Source organism: Vipera berus (assembly GCF_964194415.1).
Source record: "Vipera berus genome assembly, chromosome: 15".
Lineage (NCBI taxonomy): Eukaryota > Metazoa > Chordata > Lepidosauria > Squamata > Viperidae > Vipera > Vipera berus.
The window spans coordinates 5,310,643-5,336,310 of NC_138218.1; the positions used below are offsets into that span (position 1 = coordinate 5,310,643).

At 47.4% G+C, this 25,668-nt stretch overlaps 1 protein-coding gene across 8 annotated transcripts in view; it reads right to left on the reverse strand.

Moving 5' to 3' along the window:
- The window catches only part of SPTAN1 (spectrin alpha, non-erythrocytic 1), a 67,302-nt gene that overhangs the window by 6,800 nt on the left and 34,834 nt on the right, over positions 1-25,668 (reverse strand). For 3 of the 8 annotated variants that reach the window (XM_081339584.1, XM_081339582.1, XM_081339581.1), the window contains 20 exons: positions 25,437-25,634; positions 23,765-23,911; positions 22,277-22,380; positions 21,256-21,418; positions 20,258-20,272; positions 17,151-17,282; positions 15,316-15,453; positions 15,058-15,162; positions 13,904-14,112; positions 13,690-13,810; positions 10,881-11,002; positions 10,547-10,679; positions 9,040-9,138; positions 8,455-8,614; positions 7,363-7,439; positions 7,028-7,237; positions 5,530-5,826; positions 5,287-5,399; positions 3,536-3,553; positions 1,129-1,191 (listed from right to left, as the gene is read on the reverse strand). In XM_081339584.1, the coding sequence (XP_081195710.1) occupies positions 1,129-1,191; positions 3,536-3,553; positions 5,287-5,399; positions 5,530-5,826; positions 7,028-7,237; positions 7,363-7,439; positions 8,455-8,614; positions 9,040-9,138; positions 10,547-10,679; positions 10,881-11,002; positions 13,690-13,810; positions 13,904-14,112; positions 15,058-15,162; positions 15,316-15,453; positions 17,151-17,282; positions 20,258-20,272; positions 21,256-21,418; positions 22,277-22,380; positions 23,765-23,911; positions 25,437-25,634 (2,624 nt within the window). The remainder of the gene's footprint in view (positions 1-1,128; positions 1,192-3,535; positions 3,554-5,286; positions 5,400-5,529; positions 5,827-7,027; positions 7,238-7,362; positions 7,440-8,454; positions 8,615-9,039; positions 9,139-10,546; positions 10,680-10,880; positions 11,003-13,689; positions 13,811-13,903; positions 14,113-15,057; positions 15,163-15,315; positions 15,454-17,150; positions 17,283-20,257; positions 20,273-21,255; positions 21,419-22,276; positions 22,381-23,764; positions 23,912-25,436; positions 25,635-25,668) is intronic. The other 5 variants (XM_081339586.1, XM_081339587.1, XM_081339583.1 and 2 more) reach the window with 2 other exon arrangements.

Sequence of the window (25,668 nt, forward strand, 5' to 3'; positions counted from 1 at the left end):
ACACAAGCCGTGAGTAAAATTGCTTGAGATGAGCGGTGCTCGGCCAATGAGAGGGACGAGACTCGAGCGAGGTTTTGCACGGCGCGATAGGGAGGGGAAAACTTTTGCACAAAGGACCGGGTTTGCGCGCTCCCTTGCGTGTGGGGCAGGAGCTTTCCAAGCAAAGGGAAAAACAAAAACGCTTTGGCATCGGAGCTGCAGCTGGCCAGGGCTCTTTTTAAAGTGATCCAGAATGACCCATCTACTGATGTGACTCTAACATAAGGATTCTTCTTCCCCCCCCCCCTTGCAAACGCCTAATAAATAAATAAATACACGGCTTGGTTTTAAAACTTTGGAAATGAACTAAAGCCAAAGTTAGCAGGGAACCGGGGTGTGGTGGTGGCGGCGGTGGGGAGAAATCTCAAAATCCAGATTAAATCCCAACTTGGGCAGACGGACAGGGTCGCAGGGAAGCAAGTTTTGGTTCACTTTGAAGTCCAGAGCTCTGCCTCCCCACCCCGGAACATTTGCAGTGGGGAAAAGAAAAAAAAATCACAACGGACACTCGGTGCGCACAAAAACACACATCTGGGCTACTGTGTGGGCGAGCTTCACTTTCTTGTTGCCCCTGTGGAAGTGGAGAGGAAATGGCTGGGGGGAAAATCGGCTGGCAGGCTCGCCCCCGACAGTACCTGCCCCCTTCGGCAAGTTTGTGGGGGGGCAGATTTTTTTTTTTTGTTCATTTTGCTGGGGTGGGTAAAATTCCTGGGTGCTTAAGAAAGGATGCTCGTTTTTTTGTTGTTGTTTTTCTAAACAGGTGAGTCTCGCTTGCAAGGGGGGGGAGGGTTAAGTGTCAACATCAGCGTGGCAGGTGAGAGTGTTCACAAAGCAATTAAGTGGCCTGTTTCAAGGAGGGGGGGTTGTTAAGTGGGAGCCCCCCCTCCCACAATCCACCCGCCTTTCTCCCCGCCAAGAATATCTCACAGTAGTGATCGGTTAGTTTGGGGGGTGGGGGGTGGGGGGGTAAGAAAAGCCGAGCCTCAGGGAATTAGGAGTGTGCAGTTAAAAAAAAAAGAGAAAAGAAAAAAAGCAAAAAATAAAATTAAAAAAACAAAACACAGCGAGGTAAGAAAAAAGGAGAAAAACCTTCCAGACAGATCATCCCCAACTTCATACTGATAGACGCGAACGACACGACGGTAGGCTATGCTATTCAAAGGAAAGAAACCGTGTGAAATTCCAAAACAGGAGAAGGGAGAACATGGGAGAGAAGCCCACGCACACATACGCAACACAGGTGGCAAGGGGACACGTGGCTTATAACTCTTGCCCAAGGTCAACGCTCAGTGGGGTGTTTGTTTTTTTTTTAAAGATGTAAGCTATTTCAGCTTCTCCACTCGGGATGCGAGCACTGCCTGCCCAAACCACCAGAGATAAAGCTAGTTTTTTTTTCTCCCCATGCCATCGTTTTGCTGAGTCCTGTCTCTTTTCTCATCTTTCCTACGGTCTTCCCCTATTGGTTTCTGATGATTTATCAGTTGTTGTTTGTAACTTATGATGGATGGTTGTAACTACGACTTGCGACCTATACTTTGTTCTTTGCATGTACATTGAGAGCTTATGCACCGGATATAAATTCCTTGTGTGTCCAATGACACTATTCCATATTCTATTCTATTCTATTCTATAATTCTGTTCTGTTCTATTTCATATTCTATTCTATTCTATTCTATTCTATTCTATAATTCTGTTCTGTTCTATTCCATATTCTATTCTATTCTATTCTATTCTATAATTCTGTTCTGTTCTATTCCATATTCTATTCTATTCTATTCTATAATTCTGTTCTGTTCTATTCCATATTCTATTCTATTCTATTCTATTCTATAATTCTGTTCTGTTCTATTCCATATTCTATTCTATTCTTTCATATATTCTATGTCCATTCTATTCAGTTCCATATTTTATTCCATTCCATTCCATTCCATTCCATTCCATTCCATTCCATATTCTATTCTATTCTATTCTATTCTATTCCATAATTCTATTCTATTCTATTCTATTCTATTCTATTCTATTCTATCCTATCCTATTCCATTCCATTCCATTCCATATTTTCTATTCTATTCTATTCTATTCTATTCTATTCTATTCTATTCTATTCTATTCTATTCTATTCTATTCTATTATTCTATTCTGTTCTATTTCATATTCTAAATTCTATTCTGTTCTATTCTATTTCATATTCTGTTCTGTTATGTTCTATTCTACATTCTATTCTTTAAAACAAAATACAGGCAATGACCACGTGTCAGCTTGAAGACGTTTGTCTTCATGTGTCCACACATCCAATCTAGCACGTAGTGGGTCTTCGCCAGCTGCTTCCTACTAATCTATGGGGCTGATCTCCAGTCGGAAACAGATGGGGCTGTTTTAATGAGCTGCAACAGACGTGGCTGTGTTGCACCAGCAATTCTCCCAAACATCTCTGCAGCACTGAATTCTGAATCCTTGCCTGGTCCTGCTGTCTGCAGCTTTGAACCGGAGAAGCTAAGGCTTATCTTGCACGCATGGAGGAGAGAACCTAGTTTGTACTTCTGTCTCTGAGCGGATTAAGATTTAAGGGACAGCCACATTCTTTCTTTCATGGGTGTGCGAGGGAAAGAAAGAGGGGGGGGGAGAAACAGATAACACAACAAGAAAGGTATATAATAACCAAGTCACAATTTGGCCCTTTGGTTGTTGAGTCTGCGCTCGTCTACTCTCCCCGTCCGTTTCCTCCGGTGCTGTAATCCGAAATGATTTTTCCAATTCTGGTTTGGAGGCAAATCATGGCTTGTGCTTCTCAGAGAAGCAGCTCAACAATCAGTACCAAAGGCCAAATCTCTGGGGCATCCGAAGCAGGCTTGGTCAAAATACAATGCAGTACAACAGAGGATAATAAGGGGGGCATTTGTTTTTTTCCCCCCACCACCTCAACGGGCAAGTGAGGACCAACTCCTTAACACGGGAAGCACAAGGAGTTATGGTGTCTTTTATTTCCAGGGTGGCAAAAAAAAAGGGAATAAACGACTTAAAAGTCAAACCCGCCACCCTCCGTAGCAAGATGGGTAAACCGGTCGGGACAACGGAGAGGCAGAAGATGAACCCCGGAATCAGGTGTGATTGGATCCTCCTCAAAATGCTTGGTCTGATGTCTACTAGCAGAGCCCAGTCAAGTCTCCTCCAACAGAGGACGGAACTCATGCCGGCAAGCTGGAGTTCAAGGTAGTACAATAGATCAACAAGGAACGCTGTGCCACTATGGTGGACAAGAAAGCTTGTTTGTGTGCATGTGCAGAAGAGGGGCATAGGAGGAACTCAGGCCTGTTTTTCCTCGGGGCCTCTGAACTAACCCCAAATCTTGGACAGGGTTCCCCTGCAGAGTCCAGACGTCGATGCCCAAACTGGGGTGAACTCTGCGAACACAGTTGCCTCAAGCACGGTAAATGGCACGAAGAAGCAAGAGCGGTTTGGGGTGGGGGGGAAAGGGGGAGGGGAAATGTATACTAACCCATCGAGCAGGTATGTTCTGTAGAGCGTGAGCGTTCGAGCGTGGCGCCACGGGAGAAAAACCAAGGAACGGGAGAGCGAGGAGGAAGTCAAAGGAAAAAAAAAACAAAACGAGAGAGAGAGACGTCAGGAAAAAAGCAGACGTGGTCTTACAAAATCCAGCATCTTAACTGAATTTGGGAACTTTTGATCTCGCTCCCAAGTTGAAATGCCATCCCTCCGATAATGCGCCGTGACAGGTAGTCCTCGAACCTACGGCCACGAGGGAGCCCAGCGTTTCTGTTGCTAGGTGAGACATTTGCTAAGCGAACTTCGCGCCCACGTGCGACCTTCCTTGTCAAGAGTTGTTAAGGGAATCGCTGCGGTTGTTAACTTAGAAACAAAGGTTGTTAAGTGGATCTGTATTGGACTGGGCAATTTAGCCTGGGAAAAAAAAAACTAAATGAGAGGGATGTTTGTTTGTTTTTTCCCCAACAATGCCCCTAACTGTTTTGGAAGTTCTGAAGATGATCACCGAAGAAGTAATGTTAGATGTTTTGTGCCAGCCATGGCAGTTCCCCAAAAAGGTCATCAGATGGGAGCAAAGAGGCTTCTTTGCTCCCACTGATGGGTCAGGGGTCCCCGGCCCCTGCAGCCCCATTGGCGAGAGTTAATTGCTAAGGGAGGGGCTGAGACCCCCCATAAAAACCTCTGCTCAGGGGCTGCTCTCTCTCTGCTCTTTTTGTTCTCTCTTCTGCTTGCTTGCTTGCTGATCCATGAGATCAATCCAGGCATGGACGCCTCCATGCCAGGGAACTCTTTCTATTTACTTTATCGTTAAATAAAGCTTTGAATGATTGCATCCCTGCGTGCTGCCTTTTACTTGGAAGCACCTTAACGAACCATCGGGTCTCGTGAGGCCATCTCACAACTAAGGGAAAAGTTTCGTATTTAGGAGAAATGCGACCAGCAAACTCTTCCCTTAAGAAAAGTAAAGAGGTTTCACGAAGAAGCAGAGACTGAAGATCTTGCATTGAGCTATAAGCGTCTATGGAAATTCTCTGCCATCCAGGTCAGGGTTGTCCCAGAGATGCTTTATTTACGAGGCAACTTGGAAGATGTTTCGCTTCTCGTCCCAGAAGCTTCTTCAGCTCTGACTGGATGGTGGGGAACGGAAGGATTTATACTCCTTGCGGACCGCGGGTCGTTTGCCTTCTTTTAGAGAGTCCTTGAGGCCACTTGGGAGGTTTGTCTATGTCCTCACCTGAGTGGTGCAAGTGGGTGTGGAGCCTTTTTGGAACTGTGTTTAGAGGGGGAGGGATACAACATCATCTATCTTCACTCTACAACGCGGTCCTTTCAGCAGTTCCAAGAAGGCTCCAGACCCATTTGCACCACTCAGGTGACCCCGAGGACAGAGAGAAACCTCCAAGTGGCCTCAACGACTCTCTAAAAGAGTGCAAATGACCAGTTTTTCTGCAAGGAGTATAAATCCTCCCATTTCCCCACCATCCAGTCAGAGCTGAAGAAGCTCATTGGATGAGAAGCAAAACATATTCAAAGGAAAAACAGGGAAGTCCAGTGGCCTCGTAAGTAAAGCATCTTTGGGACTGAGCTACAAGGGGCTCCTCTGGCTTAGTGTGTTGTGTGTGCGAGTCACCAAGGCCTGTTAATTCTTGGCTTCAGGCTTGGCGTGATGGGCAAGCCCAGCTTAATTAACTCAACAAGCCACGGCTGGGTATCTTAAGCCAAGCCAGCCCTGCAAAGCAGCACCTGGTCTCCTGAATCCACTGGTGGAACGCATTGGCATGCTGCGCAAACTCCTGCCGCAGCTTGTCGTTCTCCTCCTGCCTGCGTTGCTCCTTCTGAAGCTCCAATTCCCGTTCCTGGGGGGGGGGGAGAAAAAAAAGAGAGAGGGGAGACACGGTTAACCGTCTGCGAGATTCTTGAAGGAAGGTCCGCTCCCAGGCAGGCAGGCAGGCGGAAGTCCACGAAGGACATCGGGAAGGGATAAACCTTGATTATCTTCTGCAGGTTCCTCCAAGTCTCCTCCAGGGCTTCCATCGTGAACCAGGTGTAAGGGTTGGAGGCCACGCGGAAGCTCTTGATCTGGCGGTCAAGCTCGGCCAGCTGATTGAAGTCGGCCTGGGCGGAGCTGAGCGAGGACCGGAAGGCGTCGTGAGCTTCTCGCAGCGCCTTGATCTCTTCCAGGGAGTTGCAGCGCACGGGGTCGGTCAGGTCCTCTTCGGCGTTCTCGAACCAGCTGTTAAAGGCTGAGGCTTTCTTAGCAAAGGTCAGGAAGAGGTCCTCCACCTGGAGAAGAAGACAAGCCTCAAACATCTGCCAGGGATCAGAGGGGAGCAGCTAAGGATCCAGTTCCCCCGTGCTGGGTTGTAAAAGGGAGTGTGAAGAGATAAGACTTATTGAAAGCTAAATCTTATTTTAAGAAGAGGCTAGAGACAGTCACTTGTTTAAAATGGTATAGGTTTTCCTGCTTGAACAGGGGTTGGACAAGATGATCTCCAGAGTCCCTTCCAGCTCTATTCTATTCTATTCTATTCTATTCTATTCTATTCTATTCTATTCTATTCTATTCTATTCTATTCTATTCTATTCTATTCTATTCTATATTCTACTCTACTCTACTCTACTCTATTCTATTCCATCTCAACCCATCCCAACTCTACTATACTCTATTCTATTTCTATTCCATCTCCATTTATCCCATCGCTATTTCATTCCATCCCATCCCATCGCATCCCATCCCATCCCTATTCTTACTTCTATTCTATTCTATTCTATTCTATTCTATTCTATTCTATTCTATTCTATTCTATTCTTATTTCTATTCTATTCTATTCTATTCTATTCTATTCTATTCTTATTTCTATTCTATTCTATTCTATTCTTATTTCTATTCTATTCTATTCTATTCTATTCTATTCTATTCTATTCTATTCTATTCTATTCTATTCTATTATTCTATTCTATTCTATTCTATTCTATTCTATTCTATTCTATTCTATTCTATTCTATTCCATTCCATTCCATTCTATTCTATTCTTATTTCTATTCTACTCTACTCTAATTCGTTTTATGGGACAAGACTTCTATGCTTCACACTGTTTTTGTCCATGGCTGAAGCCCCCTATGGCAGCCCCCCCACAACAGGCTGGTCCATGACCTCCAGAGTCCATTCCATCTCTATTGTGATTGATTGATTTGATTGAAATGGTCTAGGGGTCTCCTGCTTGAGCAGGGGGCTGGACTAGATGACCTCCAAGGTCCTTCCCAGCTCTGTTCTGATTGAGTTATTAAACCCGAAGCTTTCCTTAAAATTCGCTCTCCCCCGAGCCTTTCGCCCACTTCTGGCTTGGGCCAAGGGAGAGATTATTTTTTTTTAAATGACTCTCTGGCGAAGCCGAAGGACCGATTTGGTGTGTGTGTGTGTGTGTGTGTGTGTGTGTGTGTGTGTGTGTGTGTGTACACACGCACACCCCACAGCTTTCCTCACCTTTCTGAAATGTTCCTGGGCCTCCAAGAGTTTTTTCTTCCGGGCAGCTGAGTTGGCCAGCAGCTGGTTCCAGCGCTTCATGAGCGAGGCGTGGCGAGCCTCAATGGCTTTCGACTGGATGTGCTTGGTGGCCAGCAGCTGCTCTTTCAGGGTGGTGATGTTGGCGATGCCTTCCTGGGCGAAGGCGTGCAGACCGGCATCAAAGGTTTCCTGGGACGGGAGGAAGAGGAGGAGGAGGAGGGAGGTGAAGGCTTGGCCCACGGAAAGGAAGACCGAGGCAAGCTGGTTTGTTAGGGCCTTCAGCCAAGTAGCCCCCTCCCTTCGCGGCCACCCACCTGCTTGGTGAGGAGGGTCTGCACCGAAGAGAGGTCTCGCCCGTAGTCGTCCGTCTTCAGGCTGTTTTCTTTCTCGCCTAGGAGATTGGTACTTTATTTGTATCCCACTTTCATTATTATTATTATTATTATTATTATTATTATTATTATTATTATTATTATTATTACTACTACTACTACTATTATTACAAATAACTCAAGGTGCTGAACATCTCCAATGCAGCTTCTTCCACCTATTTTCCCTACCGCCCAGCTTTCATGGCTAAGGTGAGACTAGAACTCACCGTCTCCTGGTGACTGGCCCAAAGTCACCTAGCCGGCTTTCGTGGCTAAGGTGAGACTAGAACTCACTGTCTCCTGGTTACTGGCCCAAAGTCACCTAGCTGGCTTTCGTGGCTAAGGTGAGACTAGAACTCAGTCTCCTGGTGACTGGCCCAAAGTCACCTAGCCAGCTTTCGTGGCTAAGGTGAGACTAGAACTCACCGTCTCCTGGTGACTGGCCCAAAGTCACCTAGCCGGCTTTCGTGGCTAAGGTGAGACTAGAATTCACCGCCTCCTGGTGACTGACCCAAAGAAATCCGGCTGGCTTTTGTGGCTAAGATGGAGGCTAGAACTCACGGTCTCCTGCTTTTTTGCACCAGGTGCCAATAGGTTTGTTTTCATATCCTACCTTTCTTTTTCTTTCTCTCTTTCCTTCTTTTGTATCTCTATCTACATCACTCTCTCATCTATTTATCTATCTCTATCTACATCACTCACCTCCCTCCATCTCTATTTACCTACCTCATCTATCCATCCATTTATCTATCTCTATCTACATCACTCTATTTACCTCTCCCTCCATCTCTATTTACCTACCTCTCATCTATCTATCTATCTATCTATCTATCATCTATCTATCTATCTATCTATCTATCTATCTATCTATCTATCTATCTATCTATCTATCTATCTATCTATCTATCTATCTCTGTCTGTCCGTCCCTCCCTTCCCATTGGGGTTTGTAAGCGTTGCCACCCCTCACCCAGGTGTCTCTCTTTCTCTCTCTCTGTTTTGGAACGTGGCCCTCCCTCCCTCCCTCTCTCACCCACCTATCCACGACTCCACCACATCTGCTTTCCAGTTGAACTGGAGGAAAGCGGAGTTCTCATCCAACTTGGCCTTCCTCTGAGAAGCCGCCCTTTCCAGATCGGACACTTTGCCCTTCAGGCTCTTCATCTTGGCGGTGATGTTCTCCTCATGGTGGTTGTTCTGGAGGGAAAGGAGGAGACCCGTGGCCCATTACCTGTGCCCAATGGCTGGCTTTCTGGACCTTTGTGGAAATCCACAAAGAGTGTGTGTCCTTGGTGCTCTCTGACCTTGGTTATTTTCTTGGAGATGTTTCAATACCCAACCAGCTAACATCATCTGTGCTACAAGGGAGTGGAGTTTGTGGAGTGAAAGAGGAAGAGGAGTGGAGAAGGAGGAGGACTGTGAGGTTTTTTGGTGTTCTCTGAGCTTGGTTTTTTTCCTTGGAGACATTCCATTACCCAACGAGGCAACATCTTTTAAGCTTCCAGCCACGAGTGTCATCGCTGATCCTAGCAGGAGCGACTTCCATGCAGCCTTTGCCCTGATCTTGGCCAGCGAGAAGCAGGGGTGGCAAGCCCACCCAGGTCCTGTTGACTTCCTCTCACCTTCTGGATCAGGTCCTCGCCGTTGGCACAGATGTCGTTCACCCGGTCCTTGTGCACGGTGAAATCGCTCTCAAACGCTTCGTGCTTCTTCAGCAGGCCCTGCAAAGTAGAGGAAGGAAAAAAAAAGAAGGAAGAAGTTACCAAGACTGAACCACCCAGGGGGTTGAGTACCGGTAGACGAGGCCACCACGGGCAAGCTGTGTTTATATAGGTAGTCCTCAACTTACGAACACAGCTGAGGCCGAAGTTTATTTTATTTATTTTATTTTAATTCCATTTATATCCCGCCCTTCTCCGAAGACTCAGGGCGGCTTACAAGCTTAGCAGTAGCCTTCATTCTATGTATATGCCTGATTATTAGGGCTTTCACACACACCCCAAGCGGCATTATTACAAAGTCAGCTTAATTGCCCCCAACAATCTGGGTCCTCATTTTACCTACCTTGGAAGGATGGAAGGCTGAGTCAACCTTGAGCCTGGTGGGACGCGAACCTGCACTAATTGCAGGCAGCTGGTGTTACTTAAGGAGGCATTAGCCCACTGCTCCACCAAGGCTCTATGTTAAGTGAGACATTTGTTTAAGTGAATTTTTGCCCCATTTTACGAACTTTCTTGCCACACTTGTTAAGTGAATCACGGCCGTTAAGTTAGTAAAGCGACTCCGGCTTCCGCACTGACTTTGCTTGTCAGAAGGTCGCAAAAGGGGATCCCGTGATCCAAGGATGCTCTGACTGTCATAAATATCTGTCAATTGCCAAGTGTCTGAATTCTGATCACGTGATCACGGGGATGCTGCAACCGTCGTAACTGAAAAACGGACATAGGTCTTTTTTTTTTCCCCCAGCGCCGTTGTAACTTTGAACTGTTGTAGGTCAAGGACTCTGTATCCATTCATGGCATTTACAGGGGCCTTCTCTCTGAGAATCCAGGTTGACTTACAGAAGACTCTCCATTTGATTTATTCATTAGTAATTTTATGTATATTTATTCTCTTTAGTCTCCTTTAAGAATAAAACTTACTTCTGTGAGTCTGCATTTGAGTAGGCAACCCCCCTGCTGGAATGGATAGGAATAGGAATAGAATAAGAAATAGGAACAGGAATAGAATAGAATAGAATAGAATAGAACAAGGAATAGGAATAGAATAAGAATAAAAATAGAATAGAATAGAATTAGAAATTGAAATTGAAATAATAGAGTAGAGTAGAGTAGAGTAGAATAGAAAAAGGAATGGAATGGAATGGAATGGAATAGAATAGAATAGAATAGAATAGAAGATAGAAAATAGAATAGAATAGAACAGAATAGAATAGATGATAGAGAATAGAATGGAGAGTAGAGTAGAGTAGAGTAGAATAGAATAGAATAAACAATCACAATAGAGTTGGAAGGGACCTTGTAGGTCATCTAGTCCAAATCCAAGCAGGAGACCCTACAAATCCACAATCCCACCACTGCATGACACTCACCTGGGGCTGCCCCAACAAATCCGGCCTTCCTTGCTCACCTGTATGGCTGCGAGGGTGTCTCCGTAGTCCTCACTGGCCACCAGTGTCATCTTCTCGTTAATCCAGGCCTCTTCTTCTTCCACGTTGGCCACAAACTGTTGATACTCGAGAGACTCCTCCAGACGCTGACCGCTGGAAGCGAAGAAGGCAGGGAAAATTGACCGATGGCCTCTTCAAGCCCGTCCGTCCAAAGGGCCCTTTTTGGTTGACGGGCGTTTTCAAAGACGGCGAGGCTCGCCGGCCCTTCCTTGGGCTGCTTCTCGCCTTTCAGATTCTGCCAGGGGGCGATTCGGGGGCTGGTTCAAGGTGGACACCCCACATCGGGGTCCTTACCGTGCCGCGGCCAGCCGCCTCAGCTCCTGCCAGTGTTCCACAAACTGAGCCAACCGCTGCTGGATTTCCTCTTTCCCGATTGTGTTGTCGTCGGACAACTTCTTGCCGGTATCCAACACGCCCTGTCCGAGAAACACAATCGCACGTTGGGGCAGTGCTAAGCAAACACACACACACACACACACACACACACACACACACACACACACCCTGCGCTGAATGCTTGCTTCCAGGTTTAAATTTTCTTCCGTTTTGAACCGCGCTGAAATACTTTTTAAAGTATTTAAAGTATTAAAAGGTAAAGGTAAAGGTTCCCCCACACATGCGTGCTAATCGTTTCTGACTCTAGGGGCCGGTGCTCATCTCTGTTTCAAAGCCGAAGAGCCAGCGCTTGTCCGAGGACGTCTCCGTGGTCATGTGGCCGGCATGACTAGACGCCAAAGGCGCACGGAACGCTTTTCCCTTCCCACCGTGGTGGTCCCTATTTTTCTACTTGCATTTTTTATGTGCTTTCGAACTGCTAGGAACAGGCGCTCACTCTGTTACGCGGCACTCGGGATTCGACCCGCCAAACTGCCAACCTTCTGATCGACAAGCTCAGCGTCCTAACCCACTGAGCCTTACGAAGTATTTACTTCGTAAGTGACTTGGCTGCCGGGCTCAAGATCGTTAAGGGCTTTAATTAAAGGGAATCAAAAGCCAAACAAAAGAGGAGCCAGCAGGATTCGTTGAGAATGAGGTTCAAGTGTCTGGGCAGCACTTGCAAAAGGCAAGATCTCAATGGGATGTCTTCATCCACCACAAGCTTTGGTCCAATTACTTCATTTCTGTCCTCCAAGATAAAATCCGCCCCCCAATGGATGTCTAAAATTTCCAGTTTTACGAAGTGGAACAGATTATCAAGCCAGGGCTAAGCTCTAGACTTTCTTCCTTCCTCTTCCTCTTCCTTCCCTCCCTCCCTCCCTCCTCTTCCTTCCTTCCTCTGTCTTCTTTCCTTCCTTCCTTCCTTCCTTTTTCTTCCTCTCATCTTCCTTCCTTCTTGTCTTTTTCCTTCATTCCCGTTTTCCTCCCTTCCTCTCATCTTACTTCTCGTCTTCCTTCCTTCCTTCCTATTTTCCTTCCTTCCTCTCTCATCTTCCTACCTTCCTTCCCTCCCTCCCTCATCTTCCTTCCTTCTTTCCTCTCGTCTTCCTTCCTTCCCTCCCTCATCTTCCTTCCTTCCTGTCTTCCTTCATTCCCATTTTCCTTCCTTCCTCTCATCTTCCTTCTCTTCCCTGTCTTCCTTCCTCTCATCTTCCTTCCTTCCCTCTCATCTTCCTTCCTGTCTTCCTTTCTTCCTTCATTCCCATTTTCCTCCCTTCCTCTCATCTTTCTTCCTTCCTTCCTGTCTTCCTTCATTCCCATTTTCCTTCCTTCCTCTCGTCTTCCTTCCTTCCCTCTCATCTTCCTTCCTGTCTTCCTTTCTTCCTTCATTCCCATTTTCCTCCCTTCCTCTCATCTTTCTTCCTTCCTTCCTGTCTTCCTTCATTCCCATTTTCCTTCCTTCCTCTCGTCTTCCTTCCTTCCCTCTCATCTTCCTTCCTGTCTTCCTTTCTTCCTTCATTCCCATTTTCCTCCCTTCCTCTCATCTTTCTTCCTTCCTTCCTGTCTTCCTTCATTCCTATTTTCCTTCCTTCCTCTCATCTTCCTACCTTTCTTCCCTCCCTCATCTTCCTTCCTTCCTGTCTTCCTTCCTTCCTTCCTGTCTTCCTTCATTCCCATTTTCCTTCCTTCCTCTTCCTTCTTCCTTCGTCTCGTCTTCCTTCCTTCCCTCCCTCATCTTCCTTCCTGTCTTCCTTCCTTCATTCCCATTTTCCTTCCTTCCTCTCATCTTCCTTCCTCCCATCTTCCTTCCTTCGTCTTCCTTTTTTTCATTCCCATTTTCCTCCCTTCCTCTCATCTTCCTACCTTTCTTCCCTCCCTCATCTTCCTTCCTTCCTGTCTTCTTTCCTTCCTTCCTTCCTGTCTTCCTTCATTCCCATTTTCCTTCCTTCCTCTCGTCTTCCTTCATTCCCTCCCTCATCTTCCTTCCTGTCTTCCTTCCTTCATTCCCATTTTCCTTCCTTCCTCTCATCTTCCTTCCTCCCATCTTCCTTCCTTCGTCTTCCTTTTTTTCATTCCCATTTTCCTCCCTTCCTCTCATCTTCCTACCTTTCTTCCCTCCCTCATCTTCCTTCCTTCCTGTCTTCTTTCCTTCCTTCCTTCCTGTCTTCCTTCATTCCCATTTTCCTTCCTTCCTCTCGTCTTCCTTCATTCCCTCCCTCATCTTCCTTCCTGTCTTCCTTCCTTCATTCCCATTTTCCTTCCTTCCTCTCATCTTCCTTCCTCCCATCTTCCTTCCTTCGTCTTCCTTTTTTTCATTCCCATTTTCCTCCCTTCCTCTCATCTTCCTACCTTTCTTCCCTCCCTCATCTTCCTTCCTTCCTGTCTTCTTTCCTTCCTTCCTTCCTGTCTTCCTTCATTCCCATTTTCCTTCCTTCCTCTCGTCTTCCTTCATTCCCTCCCTCATCTTCCTTCGTCTTCCTTTCTTCCTTCATTCCCATTTTCCTTCCTTCCTCTCATCTTCCTTCTCTTCCTTCTTCTCCCTTCCTTCCTTCCCTTTTCTTTCCTTCCTCTCTCATCTTCCTGCCTTCCTTTCCCTTCCTTCCTCTCGTCTTCCTTCCTTCCCTCAAATTTACACAGCTGCCCAACTCACCACATGGTGACTTTAGATAAAACGTTTTCATTCCCGGAGGGAACTCGCCTCCCACTGCCGCCCCGCCTTCTTTACCTGGATGGCCGGTTCGTGGGCCGCTAGTTCGGCTTCCAGGCGTTTGTGCTTCTTCCTCAGGTTCTGCACCCCAGTGAGGTCCCTTCCGTAATCCTCCGAGCTAACCAGCAACTTCTTCTCTCTGAGTATGAAAAAGGGGGGGGGGGAAGAAAGAAGTCAACGGAAGGTCCCCCCCACGGGGATTCAGATTCAGATTCCGTGGCCAAGCCCGTACTTGATCCAGGACTCCTCATCGTCCATATCGCGGAAGAACTGGTGCAAACGATGGGACTCGTTCAGTTTTGCCCGCCGGCCGGCCGCCATGTTCTTGATCCGCTGAAAACGCCCGTTGATGGTGTCGCGCTTGTCCTTGACTTGGGAGGTGTCGAAAGCGCTGCTGGTCATCAGGCTATCGGCTTGGCCGTTGAGGTCCTTCAGGCGATCCTAAACACGGGCAGAAAAAGAGGACCACCACCCAAGACATGAAGGAAGGGGAGCTCTCCGGGAAGGAATAAAACAGAATTAACGAGAGTTGGAAGGGACCTTGGGGTTCTTCTAGTCCAGGGGTAGGCAACCTTGGCTCTTTTATGACTCATGGACTTCAACTCCCAGAATTCCTGAGCCAGCACGGCGCAGTTTGGAAACCTCTCCCTTTTCCCTCAGCATGGCTGGCTCAGGAATTCTGGGAGTTGAAGTCCACAAGTCATAAAGCGGCCTAGGCCTAGCCCAGGAGTAGGCAACCTTGGCTCTTTTATGACTCGTGGACCTCAACTCCCAGAATTCCTGAGCCAGCACGGCTCAGCTTGGAACCCTCTCCCTTTCCCCTCAGCATGGCTGGCTCAGGAAGTCTGGGAGTTGAAGTCCACGAGTCATAAAAGAGCCAAGGTTGCCTACCCCTGTTCTAGTCCAACCCTCTGCTCGGGTGGTAGACCCTAGACCTAGACCATTCAGGAGAAAAGTCCTTTTTTCCCCCCTTGAAGACCTCCAGTGATGGAGCATCTACAACTATTGGAAGGCAACCCATTCCGCTGATTTAATTGTTCTCACTGTCAGGAAATCTATCCTTAATTCCAGGTGGCTTCCCTCCTTGATTAGTTTCCATCCGTTGCTTCTTGTCCTGCCTTCTGCCACCTTGGAGAATAGACTGATCTCCCCTCTTCTTTGTGGCAGCCCCTCAAATATTGGAAAACTGCTCTCTTATCTCCCTCTAGTTTCTCTTTTCACTAGAAGTAGACATTTAATTCTGCCCTGCCCAGCTGCAACTTTCATGGAAAAATCAAGATTTCTGCCCTGGAACAGACTCCCCATTAGGCTGTGGTTAATCGATGGTCAATCAAGCGGGCGTCATTTTAAGATCAAGAACGTATTAACTCCTCTGGGGATTCCCACCTCATGGGCAGAGATGTCGGCTTCCAGCAGCTGGTGCTTCTTCAGGAGATTGTTCACCGACGCCAAGTCCTTCCCGTAATCTTCGGACGCAAGGAGAGCTTCCACCTGCAAGAAGTCCAACAAGCTGAAGTTGGGTCCCCACATTGACATGCTGGGTTTCAAATATTCAACGGTGCCCAAGGTTTTGACTACACACACACACACACACACACACACACACACACACACACACACACACACACAAGGGAAGGGAGGTACCTCGGAAAGCCAGAAATCAAAATCCTTGATCCCAGTGTTGAAATTCTGCTGCTTGTTGGCTTCCTTCAACTTTTGGCTCTTCTCTGCCGATTTCTGCACCAGGAACTCCCACTGGTCAGCCAAGGCCGCCAAACGACTCTGCCGAGGGGAGAAAGAGAAGAGAATCCAGGCTCGGGGTGGGACAAGGACGCCTGGATAGGGGAAATCTCTCCCTTCACGCACCCTGCACGCTGCTCCAGGCAACGAGCTTGGCAGCTTTATCCAGATCCGAGTGAAGTTTTCCAATAGTTCCTTTTATCCTTGTGTCATTTGGACGAAAAACGAGGTGAGCATGCGGCTGAACCTAATCAGTGCCTTTGTATTTGCACACATAACTGGTCTAATTTCAAAGTTAACCGACTGCAGTAAGCGAGGCCCAGCAAGGCTACTCAAGTTCCTGTTAAGTAGGCAAAGGTAAAGGTTCCCCCGCACATGTGTGCTAGTCGTTTCCAACTCTAGGGGCCGGTGCTCATCTCCGTTTCAAAGCCAAACAGCCAGCACTTGTCCGAGGACGTCTCTGTGGTCATGTGGCCGGCATGACTAGACGTCAAAGGCGCACGGAACGCTGTTACCTTCCCACCGTAGTGGTCCCTATTTTTCTACTTGCATTTTTACGTGCTTTCGAACTGCTAGGCTGGCAGAAGCTGGGACGAGTAACAGGCACTCACTCTGTTACGCGGCGCTCGGGATTCGACCCGCCAAACTGCCAACCTTCTGATCGACAAGCTCAGCGTCCTAACCCACTGAGCCACCGCATCCCTTCCTGTTAAGTACTGCTGCCCAACTAGGCTACTCCTGTTCCATCTGGTATCCCTAACCACAAATCGTTCATACCCGCACTCAGAATCTTTCCTTTATCACTCGTAAGCGCACGCCGGCAACAGGAGTTTCCCAGTCAATTCATGAAAAAGGCTAACGGTGGTTGTTTGACAGGCCCTTTGTTGTGCATAATGTGCATTTCTGATATCTTCGTAACATGCAAGGTAAAATGCGGCCCTCCGCGGGGAAGAAAAGGGAGGGTGGGAATCAGCTGCTGCTTACAGCTGGCGGAAGAAAACTGGAAAGTGGCTTTCCTGGCAACGCCTGCTTCTCTGCCGGGCTTCCCATTCACGAGAGAGTCATTTTCTCACCACCCAAGTCCTCCCGTTCCCCCTGGGTTGTCCTAGCACAGAAACACGGAGGGGCTGAGAGAGAGAGCTGGCTGGGCCAATTGCCCTCGTGGTTCCCTCTGATTTCTATTTTTTAAAGAGAAGCAACAGGGTGGAGCAGTGGGCTGATGCCTCCTTAAGTAACACCAGCTGCCTGCAATTAGTGCAGGTTCGCATCCCACCAGGCTCAAGGTTGACTCAGCCTTCCATCCTTCCGAGGTAGGTAAAATGAGGACCCAGATTGTTGGGGGCAATTAAGCTGACTTTGTAAAAATGCCGCTTGGGGGGTGGGTGGCGAAAGCCCTAATAAGCTGGCATATAAATAGAATGAAGGCTATTGCTAAGCACATTGATTTGTGCTTCTTAGATTGTAAGCCGCCCTGAGTCTTCGGAGAAGGGCGGGATATAAATGGGATTAAAAAGCAGTCTTTTTGCAGCCCCACTACTGCAGCGCTCCAGAAGGAGAGAGAATTCTGGCGGGCAATGAAATTAGGGGAAACTTAGGGCATAAAAAAATAATAAAATCACCTTTTCTCGAAAGAGGCTCTCCTTAATATCCTTCTTATCGCTCCATTAAATAGGAAATTAATAGCTGCATGCAGTTTTACTCCCTGTGGGCAAACGCAGAGGGAGTTAAAAAACACTTACCTTCACGGCCTCTTCGCTGCCGGCACAAGCGCCCCGGTCAATGAGGGCATTTCCGACGTCAATTACGCTACGGATTCGGTCCGCGTTGGCGTGCAGCTCGGCTTCGAAGGCCTGGTGCTTCTGATGCTTACTCTGAAGGTAGCAGAAGAGCAAGTGTTAAAAAAAAAAGCTGGAGAAGGGCTCCCGAAGGGTTTTTAAGAGATGGGGAAGACCAGGAGGATGAGCAGGTGGCGATTTAAAAGCAACTCCCAAATTAAATCCCCGACTGTCTCCCCGAAGCGTCAACAGGGTTGCTGCCTGCTCAGGAACCGGGGGAAATTCATTTGCAAGGGAGTTGCGCAACCACCTCCTGGGGCTGAGGCACATGGACTCTGGAGCTCATGATATCCCAAGGGTGAGGGGAATTATAGCGGCACCGGTCAGAAGGCTTCTGGGGTGCCAAAACCGCTTCCGTTTCATGCATGAATAAAAAGAGGGTGGCGGGGGGGTGTTTTTTGGCCACCCCAAACTGAGGTTGCACATGGCAAAACGGGTTGCTCTGTAGCAAAACGAGGGAGTAGAATCAAAATGGCTGAAAGCCGCTGGCCCACTGGGTCCCCACTCATCTCATCTGCTACCTAAGCAAGGGCAAGTCACTCTGAGCACAACACCTTGCCGAGGATCAAAAGACACCCCCCTCCCAAGCCCCCAATGTTTCTGGCCAGCGCATGGTAACGAGGTTCCCCCCCCTCTAATCTTTACAGCCCCCAGCCACACAAAACAAAACGGGAAAGGGGAAGGAAGGAAGGAAGGAAGGAAGGAAGGAAGGAAGGAAGGAAGGAAGGAAGGAAGGAAAAGGAGAGAGAAAAACAACAACACACATAGTCCGGAGAGCTGGGAGGTTAGGGGTTCAGACGAAAAAAGGGGCCGCTGTTTTTTGACTCCTAATTTGGTCTCTTATGGGGAGGGAGCTGCGCTGCCTTGTTCACTTGAGGTTTAAAGCAGGGGTCCCCAACCCCCCGACCGGGGCCTATTCAGAACCAGGCCGTGTGAGAAGCGGGCTGGGGTGGGTGCACGGGCAGCCCGACTCGCCCGAGCAGCACCCCGAAGGCTTCTCTCTTGAGTAAGTGGGGCTGCGTGCGCAACAAATGCGTGCCGGCCCGCCACTCGTGTGGCCCAGTTCCCCTCTCTTCCCTCCCCCAAGTGGAATGAGCGCGCCCTGCTCGGCTTCGGCGACTCACCCAGGACACCCAATCTGCTTTTGGGCAGACTCGGCGAGTGTGGAAGAAGCACGAGGCTGTGCCCCCCCCAAAAAAGGCGTCTTTTCTCCATGCTTTTGCAAAGGGACAAAAAGCTTTGGAGGAGCAACCTCAGGCCTTCCGTCCCTTTGCAAAAGCTTTTGGCCCGGAGGAGCCCGGAGGAGCATAAAACCCGCTCTCCAAAGGCTTCTCTCCCCTCTTTTGTGAGTGGAGCAGCCCGTGCACCAGCCCATCACTCGCACGGCCCCGTTCCCCTCTTTCCTCCCTGCCCGCAGCTGAGCCACCAAACCGCAAAGGTTTGGGACCGCTGGTTTAGAGGATTGTGTGAACTCAGCTGTTAGGTGAAAAGGAAGACTTGAGTGCAGACATCCGGCAAGGTGTCAGCTTCCCTCACACTGAACGAGACCAGGAGGAACGTGACTTTTGGACCACCCTGTTGATCGTCAAGGAAGGGACCTGTTCCCTGTTGACCCCTCCCCCCCTCCTATCGGTCTCTCTCTCTCAACCATAATGCACCAGTTCTGGCCAACCTTCCCTTCCATGTTTGCCAAGGGAAGGGGGGATCCCATCCAGGGACACAAGGGCAATGGGTTGGTTCAGCCTCCCCAGGCTTCTGCCCTCCGCAAGGCTGATGGCCATGCCAGTTGGGGAGAGTAACAGGAGTGCAACCCGACACTTTGGGGTGGGGTGGGGTGGGGTGGGGTGGGGGAAGGCAGGCTGAGGACAGCCCAGCCAGAGGATTTTGAAAGACCAACGAGAAGATTCAACTTCCTTCCTCACATATATATATATATATATATATATATATATATATATATGTGTGTGTGTGTGTGTGTGTGTGTGTGTGTGTGTGTTTGTGTCTCATCCGTCATCCTCAGGCTGGTGACTTCAGCTTCGTTCTTCTGGGAGAAGTGTGTTCTTCTCCCAGAAGAACGAAGCTGAAGTCACCAGCCTGAGGATGACGGATGAGATTTCGTCGAAACGTTGCCCTGATACCTCCAATTCTACGTGGGAAAAAACCCGAATGACCAAAGATCTACATATATAGATAGATAGATAGATAGATAGATAGATAGATAGATAGATAGATAGATAGATAGATAGATATAGGTATAGATATATAGATCTAGAGTCTCGGGTTTCTTCCCGCGTTCCTTTCATCTTCAGAAAGTTGTGGCGACGTTTCGACGAAATCCCATTCGTCATCATCAGGCCGGAGTGTTTCTCCTGCTGCTACCAGGAGAAAGGAACAACCAGACCACGCATTGCTCCTGGTAGCAGCAGGAGAAACACTCCGGCCTGATGATGACGAATGGGATTTCGTCGAAACGTCACCACAACTTTCTGAAGATGAAAGGAACGCGGGAAGAAACCCGAGACTCTAGATCTACACATACAGACACCCGCGAGAATCTACGAAAACAGATATATAGATATATACACACGCACACACACACACACACACACACACACACACACACACACACACACACACACACATATATATATATATATATATATATATATATATATATATATATATATATATATATATATATATATATATATATATATATATATTATGGCAGTGCAGGCAAGTCACCGACAAATTCAAGCACGTCATGCTGCAGTGTGCAGGTTAATGGGGGAAGAGGCACTTAACAAGAACCAAAATAAGACAAGACAGTCCATGTCAAGGAGGGGAACGACAACAGTAACAAAAAAAAGAAAAAAAAGAGCAATCACCGAAATGAGTGGTTAAAAAAAACAACAACGAACGACGAGGGAAGAACGATCGAACATAAGGAGCAGACGAGCGGATGAAACGCAGACTTCAACACATATGAAGCCAAGAGTTTGGAAACTTACCAAGAGTTTGGAAAGCTATATTAAAAAAAAAAAGAACAGATGGGAGAGAGAGAAGAATCATCAGTGCCAACAACTTCTGCTAAGCCAGGAAGAGCTGCTACTTTAAATTTTGAGACGCTGAGATGACTTTTTTAAAAAAAAAAGAGTAAAGAAAAAAAAAAGCAGATTTAATTTCTGAGAGCGGAGCTAGCAAAGGGCTGGCAAAATGGAAGATACGACTTTGTAGGAGAGAGCAAAAGGGCCTGGAAATCCAGATAACTAAAGCCAGGACCGTTAACGTTGGTCCTTGGGAAACCGGACCAGGCGTTTTCGGTTTCGGCGTGTGTGAAAAGTTGGTTCGGAAAGAAAAGGTTCACACAAACCTCTTCCTCCTCCAGAAAACACGGGGGAAATTATCAGCTTTTGGGGGACCTATCCTGAAGGCTGATGCCTGGAAGAGAAGGGCAGTATGGAGGGACATCTCAAGTTGATGGGAAATGCAGAATCCAGAGCTGAAAAGGATACATCATCCGGTAACGTCTAACACAGGGGTAGGCAACCTTGGCCCCTTCGTGACTCGTGGACTTCAACTCCCAGAATTCCTGAGCCAGCATGGAGGAAACTTTGGCCCCTTCGTGACTCGTGGACATCAATTCCCAGAATTCCTGAGCCAGAATGGGGGAAACTTTGGCCCCTTCGTGACTTGTGGACTTCAACTCCCAGAATACCTGAGCCAGCATGGGGGAACTATGGCCCCTTCGTGACTCGTGGACTTCAACTCCCAGAATTCATATCAAAAAAATATCATATCAAATAATTTGGAAGTGACGCGAATGCCGAAGCTACATTCTTTGACCTAACGATTTGTTTATGATTGTCATCTCCATTTGACTTGGATCAGCAGCCAGTACGCTTAATTTACAACGGGAAAGGATGCCATTGCGGAATAATTGCATATTTCCTTTCCTGGCCGGCCACACGCCACCCGTCTGCCTGCTTGGGGGCCCAATCCGGCTCACCTGAATATTGGTAGGATCTTTGTAGGATTCGTCGCTCGCTGTCTGGAGCTTCTCGCTGATCCAGGCCTCGATTTCGTCCACGTCTCGGCTGAACTGCTGCAGGGTTTGGGATTCTCCCAGCTTGGACCGCTTTTCGATCATCTGAGCTTTCAGCCGACGCCACCTACAAAGCGAAGCACAGGGCAAAAACGAAGATTTACCGACGGAGGAAGAGTTAATTAAACATTTTTTTAGATTTGTGCAGAAATGGATAGATTTGACATTGAAAATGAAAGAAGACCCAGTATGCTTCAGAACAGGGGTCTTCAAACTTGGCCCTTTTATGACTTGTGGACTTCAATTCCCAGAATTCCTCAGCCAGGCTGAGCTTCTGAATTTTCCATTAGAAATACACCTTTTGAGGTGCATTTTCTGAATAATGTGAATCGTGTGGCTAGGAAGATCCACTTGTCTTCTTGATAAATGGATCCTCTTCCTAGCCACACTTAATCCAGTTCACATATCCCAACACGTTTGGGTCCAGTTATGATCTCATTTCCAGGGCTCAAAAGTCATCCTTCGGTATCCATTTCCTCCCGATTCACTTCAAAGCGAATCCTGCTCAAGGATGATGGGAGTCAGTGTCAACTCTTAGATCAATTCTGTTTATAGCACCACAGAGCAAACAAAAGAGTACAGTCACCATGTGCTTTACTGCTCAACAATTTTACTGTAACAGGAAACTACTTGGAACAACAAAACAAAGTATATACCAGGGGTCTCCAAACTTGGCCCTTTTATGACTTGTGGACTTCAACTCCCAGAATTCCTCAGCCAGGCACGCTGGCTGAGGAATTCTGGGAGTTGAAGTCCACAAGTTATAAAAGGGCCAAGTTTGAAGACCCCTGCTTTAGAACATGGGATACCTTTTATCAATGGCTAGAAAAACGAGGTAGAGAGAACAATGAGGCATCAGGGAGAATTTGCAAACAAAGCAAGGGGCCAGGTGAATGACCCAGGACCCTTCGCGGCAGCTGCTCACCTGTCCAGCACCTCGTGGCGTCTGCTGGCAATGACCCCTTTAGCGTAATGATCGGCGGCAATCAGCTGATCGGCAAAGGACTGGAGAGCGGCAATCTTTTCCTCCTAAATCCAAATGAAAATTGACACTTGGGAAGAAGGTCACACCTTAGTTTCCCCCCCAAAAAATAAGGCCTAACTGCAAAAGAAGCCCTAGCGTGATTTTTCAGGACGCTCGTAATATCAGCCCTACCCCCCCCCCAAAAAATAAGCCCCAGTTAAGATCGTCAGCCAGATGGACGCATTTAGTACCGTATTTTCTCGAAAATAAGACCTAACCTAAACAAGCCCTAATGCATCCTTTTGGAGCAAAAATTAATGTAAGACCCCATTCTTATTTTCGGGAAAATATGGGTAGTACCGGAATGGGCTAGTACGGTAGCAGAGCCGGAGCAAAAGCTTGGGCTGTGAAAAGGAATCCCTGTTTTCCTCCCACTGCCTGGGACAAAAACTGACAAATATATCTATTTATGTGAAAGTAAAAACGGAATGTTTTATGTTACCGCCTTATTCTACTGCACCAAAAGGCGTGGGAAGCCAATGCCTTTTCTGTCTTCTTTTCCCCTTACCTGACGTTTTTTCCCCCCTCTTCTTTATTTTCCCATCATCTTCTTTTCTCTTTGCGTTTCTGTAGTTTATATATTTTTTTATTTTTTAATCCCATTTATATCCCGCCCTTCTCCGAAGACTCAGGGCGGCTTACAATCTAAGAAGCACAAATCAATGTGCTTAGCAATAGCCTTCATTCTGTGTATATGCCTGCTTTATTAGGGCTTTTGCCCCCCCCCCGCGGCATTATTACAAAGTCAGCTTATTGCCCCCAACAATCTGGGTCCTCATTTTACCTACCTCGGAAGGATGGAAGGCTGAGTCAACCTTGAGCCTGGTGGGACTCGAACCTGCACTAATTGCAGGCAGCTGGTGTTACTTAAGGAGGCATTAGCCCACTGCTCCACCAAGGCTCTTGTAAGACCTTGGAGGTCTTCTAGTCCAACCCCCTGCTCAAACAGGAAACCGTAGAATAGAATAATGTTGGAAGGGACCTTGGAGGTCTTCTAGTCCAACCCCCTGCTCAAACAGGAGACCGTAGAATAGAATAACAAAGAGTTGGAAGGGACCTTTTTTTAAAAAAAATCCCATTTATATCCCGCCCTTTTCCGAAGACTCAGGGCGGCTTACAATATAAGCACAAATCAAACGTGCTTAGCAATAGCCTTCATTCTATGTATATGCCTGCTTATTAGGGCTTTCACACACACCCCAAGCGGCATTATTACAAAGTCAGCTTAATTGCCCCCAACAATCTGGGTCCTCATTTTACCTACCTCGGAAGGATGGAAGGCTGAGTAAACTAATTTAACTAATTTTAAAAAAACCCAACCCATCGAGAACCCTGACGAACAGCTTGGGATTATTTCTGCCTTCGTTACGGCTTCAAAAGCAGCCTCACCTGGACATTGATGGCCTTGTCAAAGTCTTCGTGCTTCTTGATGAGGGCCTCCACGCTATCCAGGGAATCCCCCTTATCTTCGGTGTTCAAAAAGGCCTCTCGGGCAGCCATCCAATTCTCTGCCTGCTCGCAGTCCCTGTGGAAGAGCTGAGGAGAAGGGGGGAGGAGGGGGAAAGAAGCACGTCGGTGAAACCTGAGTGACAGGTGCCCACTTCAGCCCCAGGGTGGTGGGTCAATCCTGTGGGCTGGCCAGTCTTCTCCTCTCGTGGCCCAGACAAGGGTGGGAGCTAAGTGTCTATGGAGAGATTTCTCAACCTTCCGGGACACGGTTCTCTCCAAAGGTGCTTCTCAAAAGGGACAGGCGGACTTGTGTTTATTTTGGGGAAATGTTTCGCTTCTCATTCGAGAAGCTTCAGAACTGAAGAAGCTTCGTGGGTGAGAAGTGAAACGTTTTCAAAGAATAAACAACAACAACAAAAAAGATTTAAGATAAGCTTTATTGTCATTTTTAACTGTGAGCACACTGGCCACACATTAAAAATGAAATTCTGTTGCCTGCTCTCTAAAGAAAGTATGTCTACCCACACACATACATAACACACATATGCACGCTTTCTTTCTTTTTCTTTCTTTCTATCATCTATCTATCATCTATCTATCTATCTATCTATCATCTATCTATCTATCTATCTATCTATCTATCTATCTATCTATCTATCTATCTAATCTATCATCTATGTCTGTCTGTCTATCTATCTATCTGTCTGTCTGTCTGTCTGTCTATCTATCTATCTATCTATCTATCTATCTATCTATCTATCTATCTATCTATCTACCTACTGTATCTATCTACCTACTGTATCTATCTATCTATCATCTATCTATCTATCATCTATCTATCTATCTATCTATCTATCTATCTATCTATCTATCTATCTATCTATCTATCTATCTATCTATCTATCTATCTATCTATCTATCTATCTATCTATCTATCTGCCTATCTACCTATCTATCTATCTATTCCAGGAGATGGTAGAGGACAGGAAGGCATGGAGGAACGTTGTCCATGGAGTCGCGATGGGTCGGACACGACTTCGCAGCTAACAACATCCATCTATCTGTCTGTCTGTCTGTCTGTATCTCTGTGTATCTCTGTCTGTCTGTATCTGTCTATCTCTGTCTATCTCTGTCTGTCTGTCTATCTTTCTGTCCACCTATCATCTATCTCTATGTCTGTCTGTCTGTCTGTCTGTCTGTCTGTCTATCTATCTATCTATCTACATCACTCTCTCATCTATTTATCTATCTATATCAAATGCAGGCGCTGCTGTGCCCGCTTCACCAGCAACCAAGCTGGCCTACTCCTCAGCTGCACACCCAGAAACTTGATGCTGCTAACCACCTCCACAGGTGAAGCATTAATACACAGAGGTGTGCGGCTGTGCCTGCCTTTTCTGAAATCGACAATGGTCTCTTTAGTTTTTCCCTAAACGGGCCCGTTTTTATTACACCAGTTCACCAAACCCTCTACCTCCTGGCAGTAAGCACCCTCGCTATCATCCTGAGTAAGGCCCAGCTGCCTTTTGAAAAGCACATTTGGGACATGGTGGGGGCCACTAACATCTGTCACCAAAGGGGAAGGGTTGGATTTTTTGCCCAATGGGCGTACCTGTAATTCCAGACACTGGTCCAACATCATTCGGCGTTGGACCCAGGCGTTTTCCAAGTCGGCTCGTTCCTGGTCAAGGATGTCCAGCTTCTCCCTGATCTCAGGGCTGGCGTAGTGGCCGCGGGCCAGGAGCTGCTGTCCAAACTGCTCGAATGCCTGGAAGGTGCCAGCTCTGGCGTCGATTTCGGTGCGGTGTTCCTGAAAGAGAGTGAGATGCAAGGGCTTGGGTGGG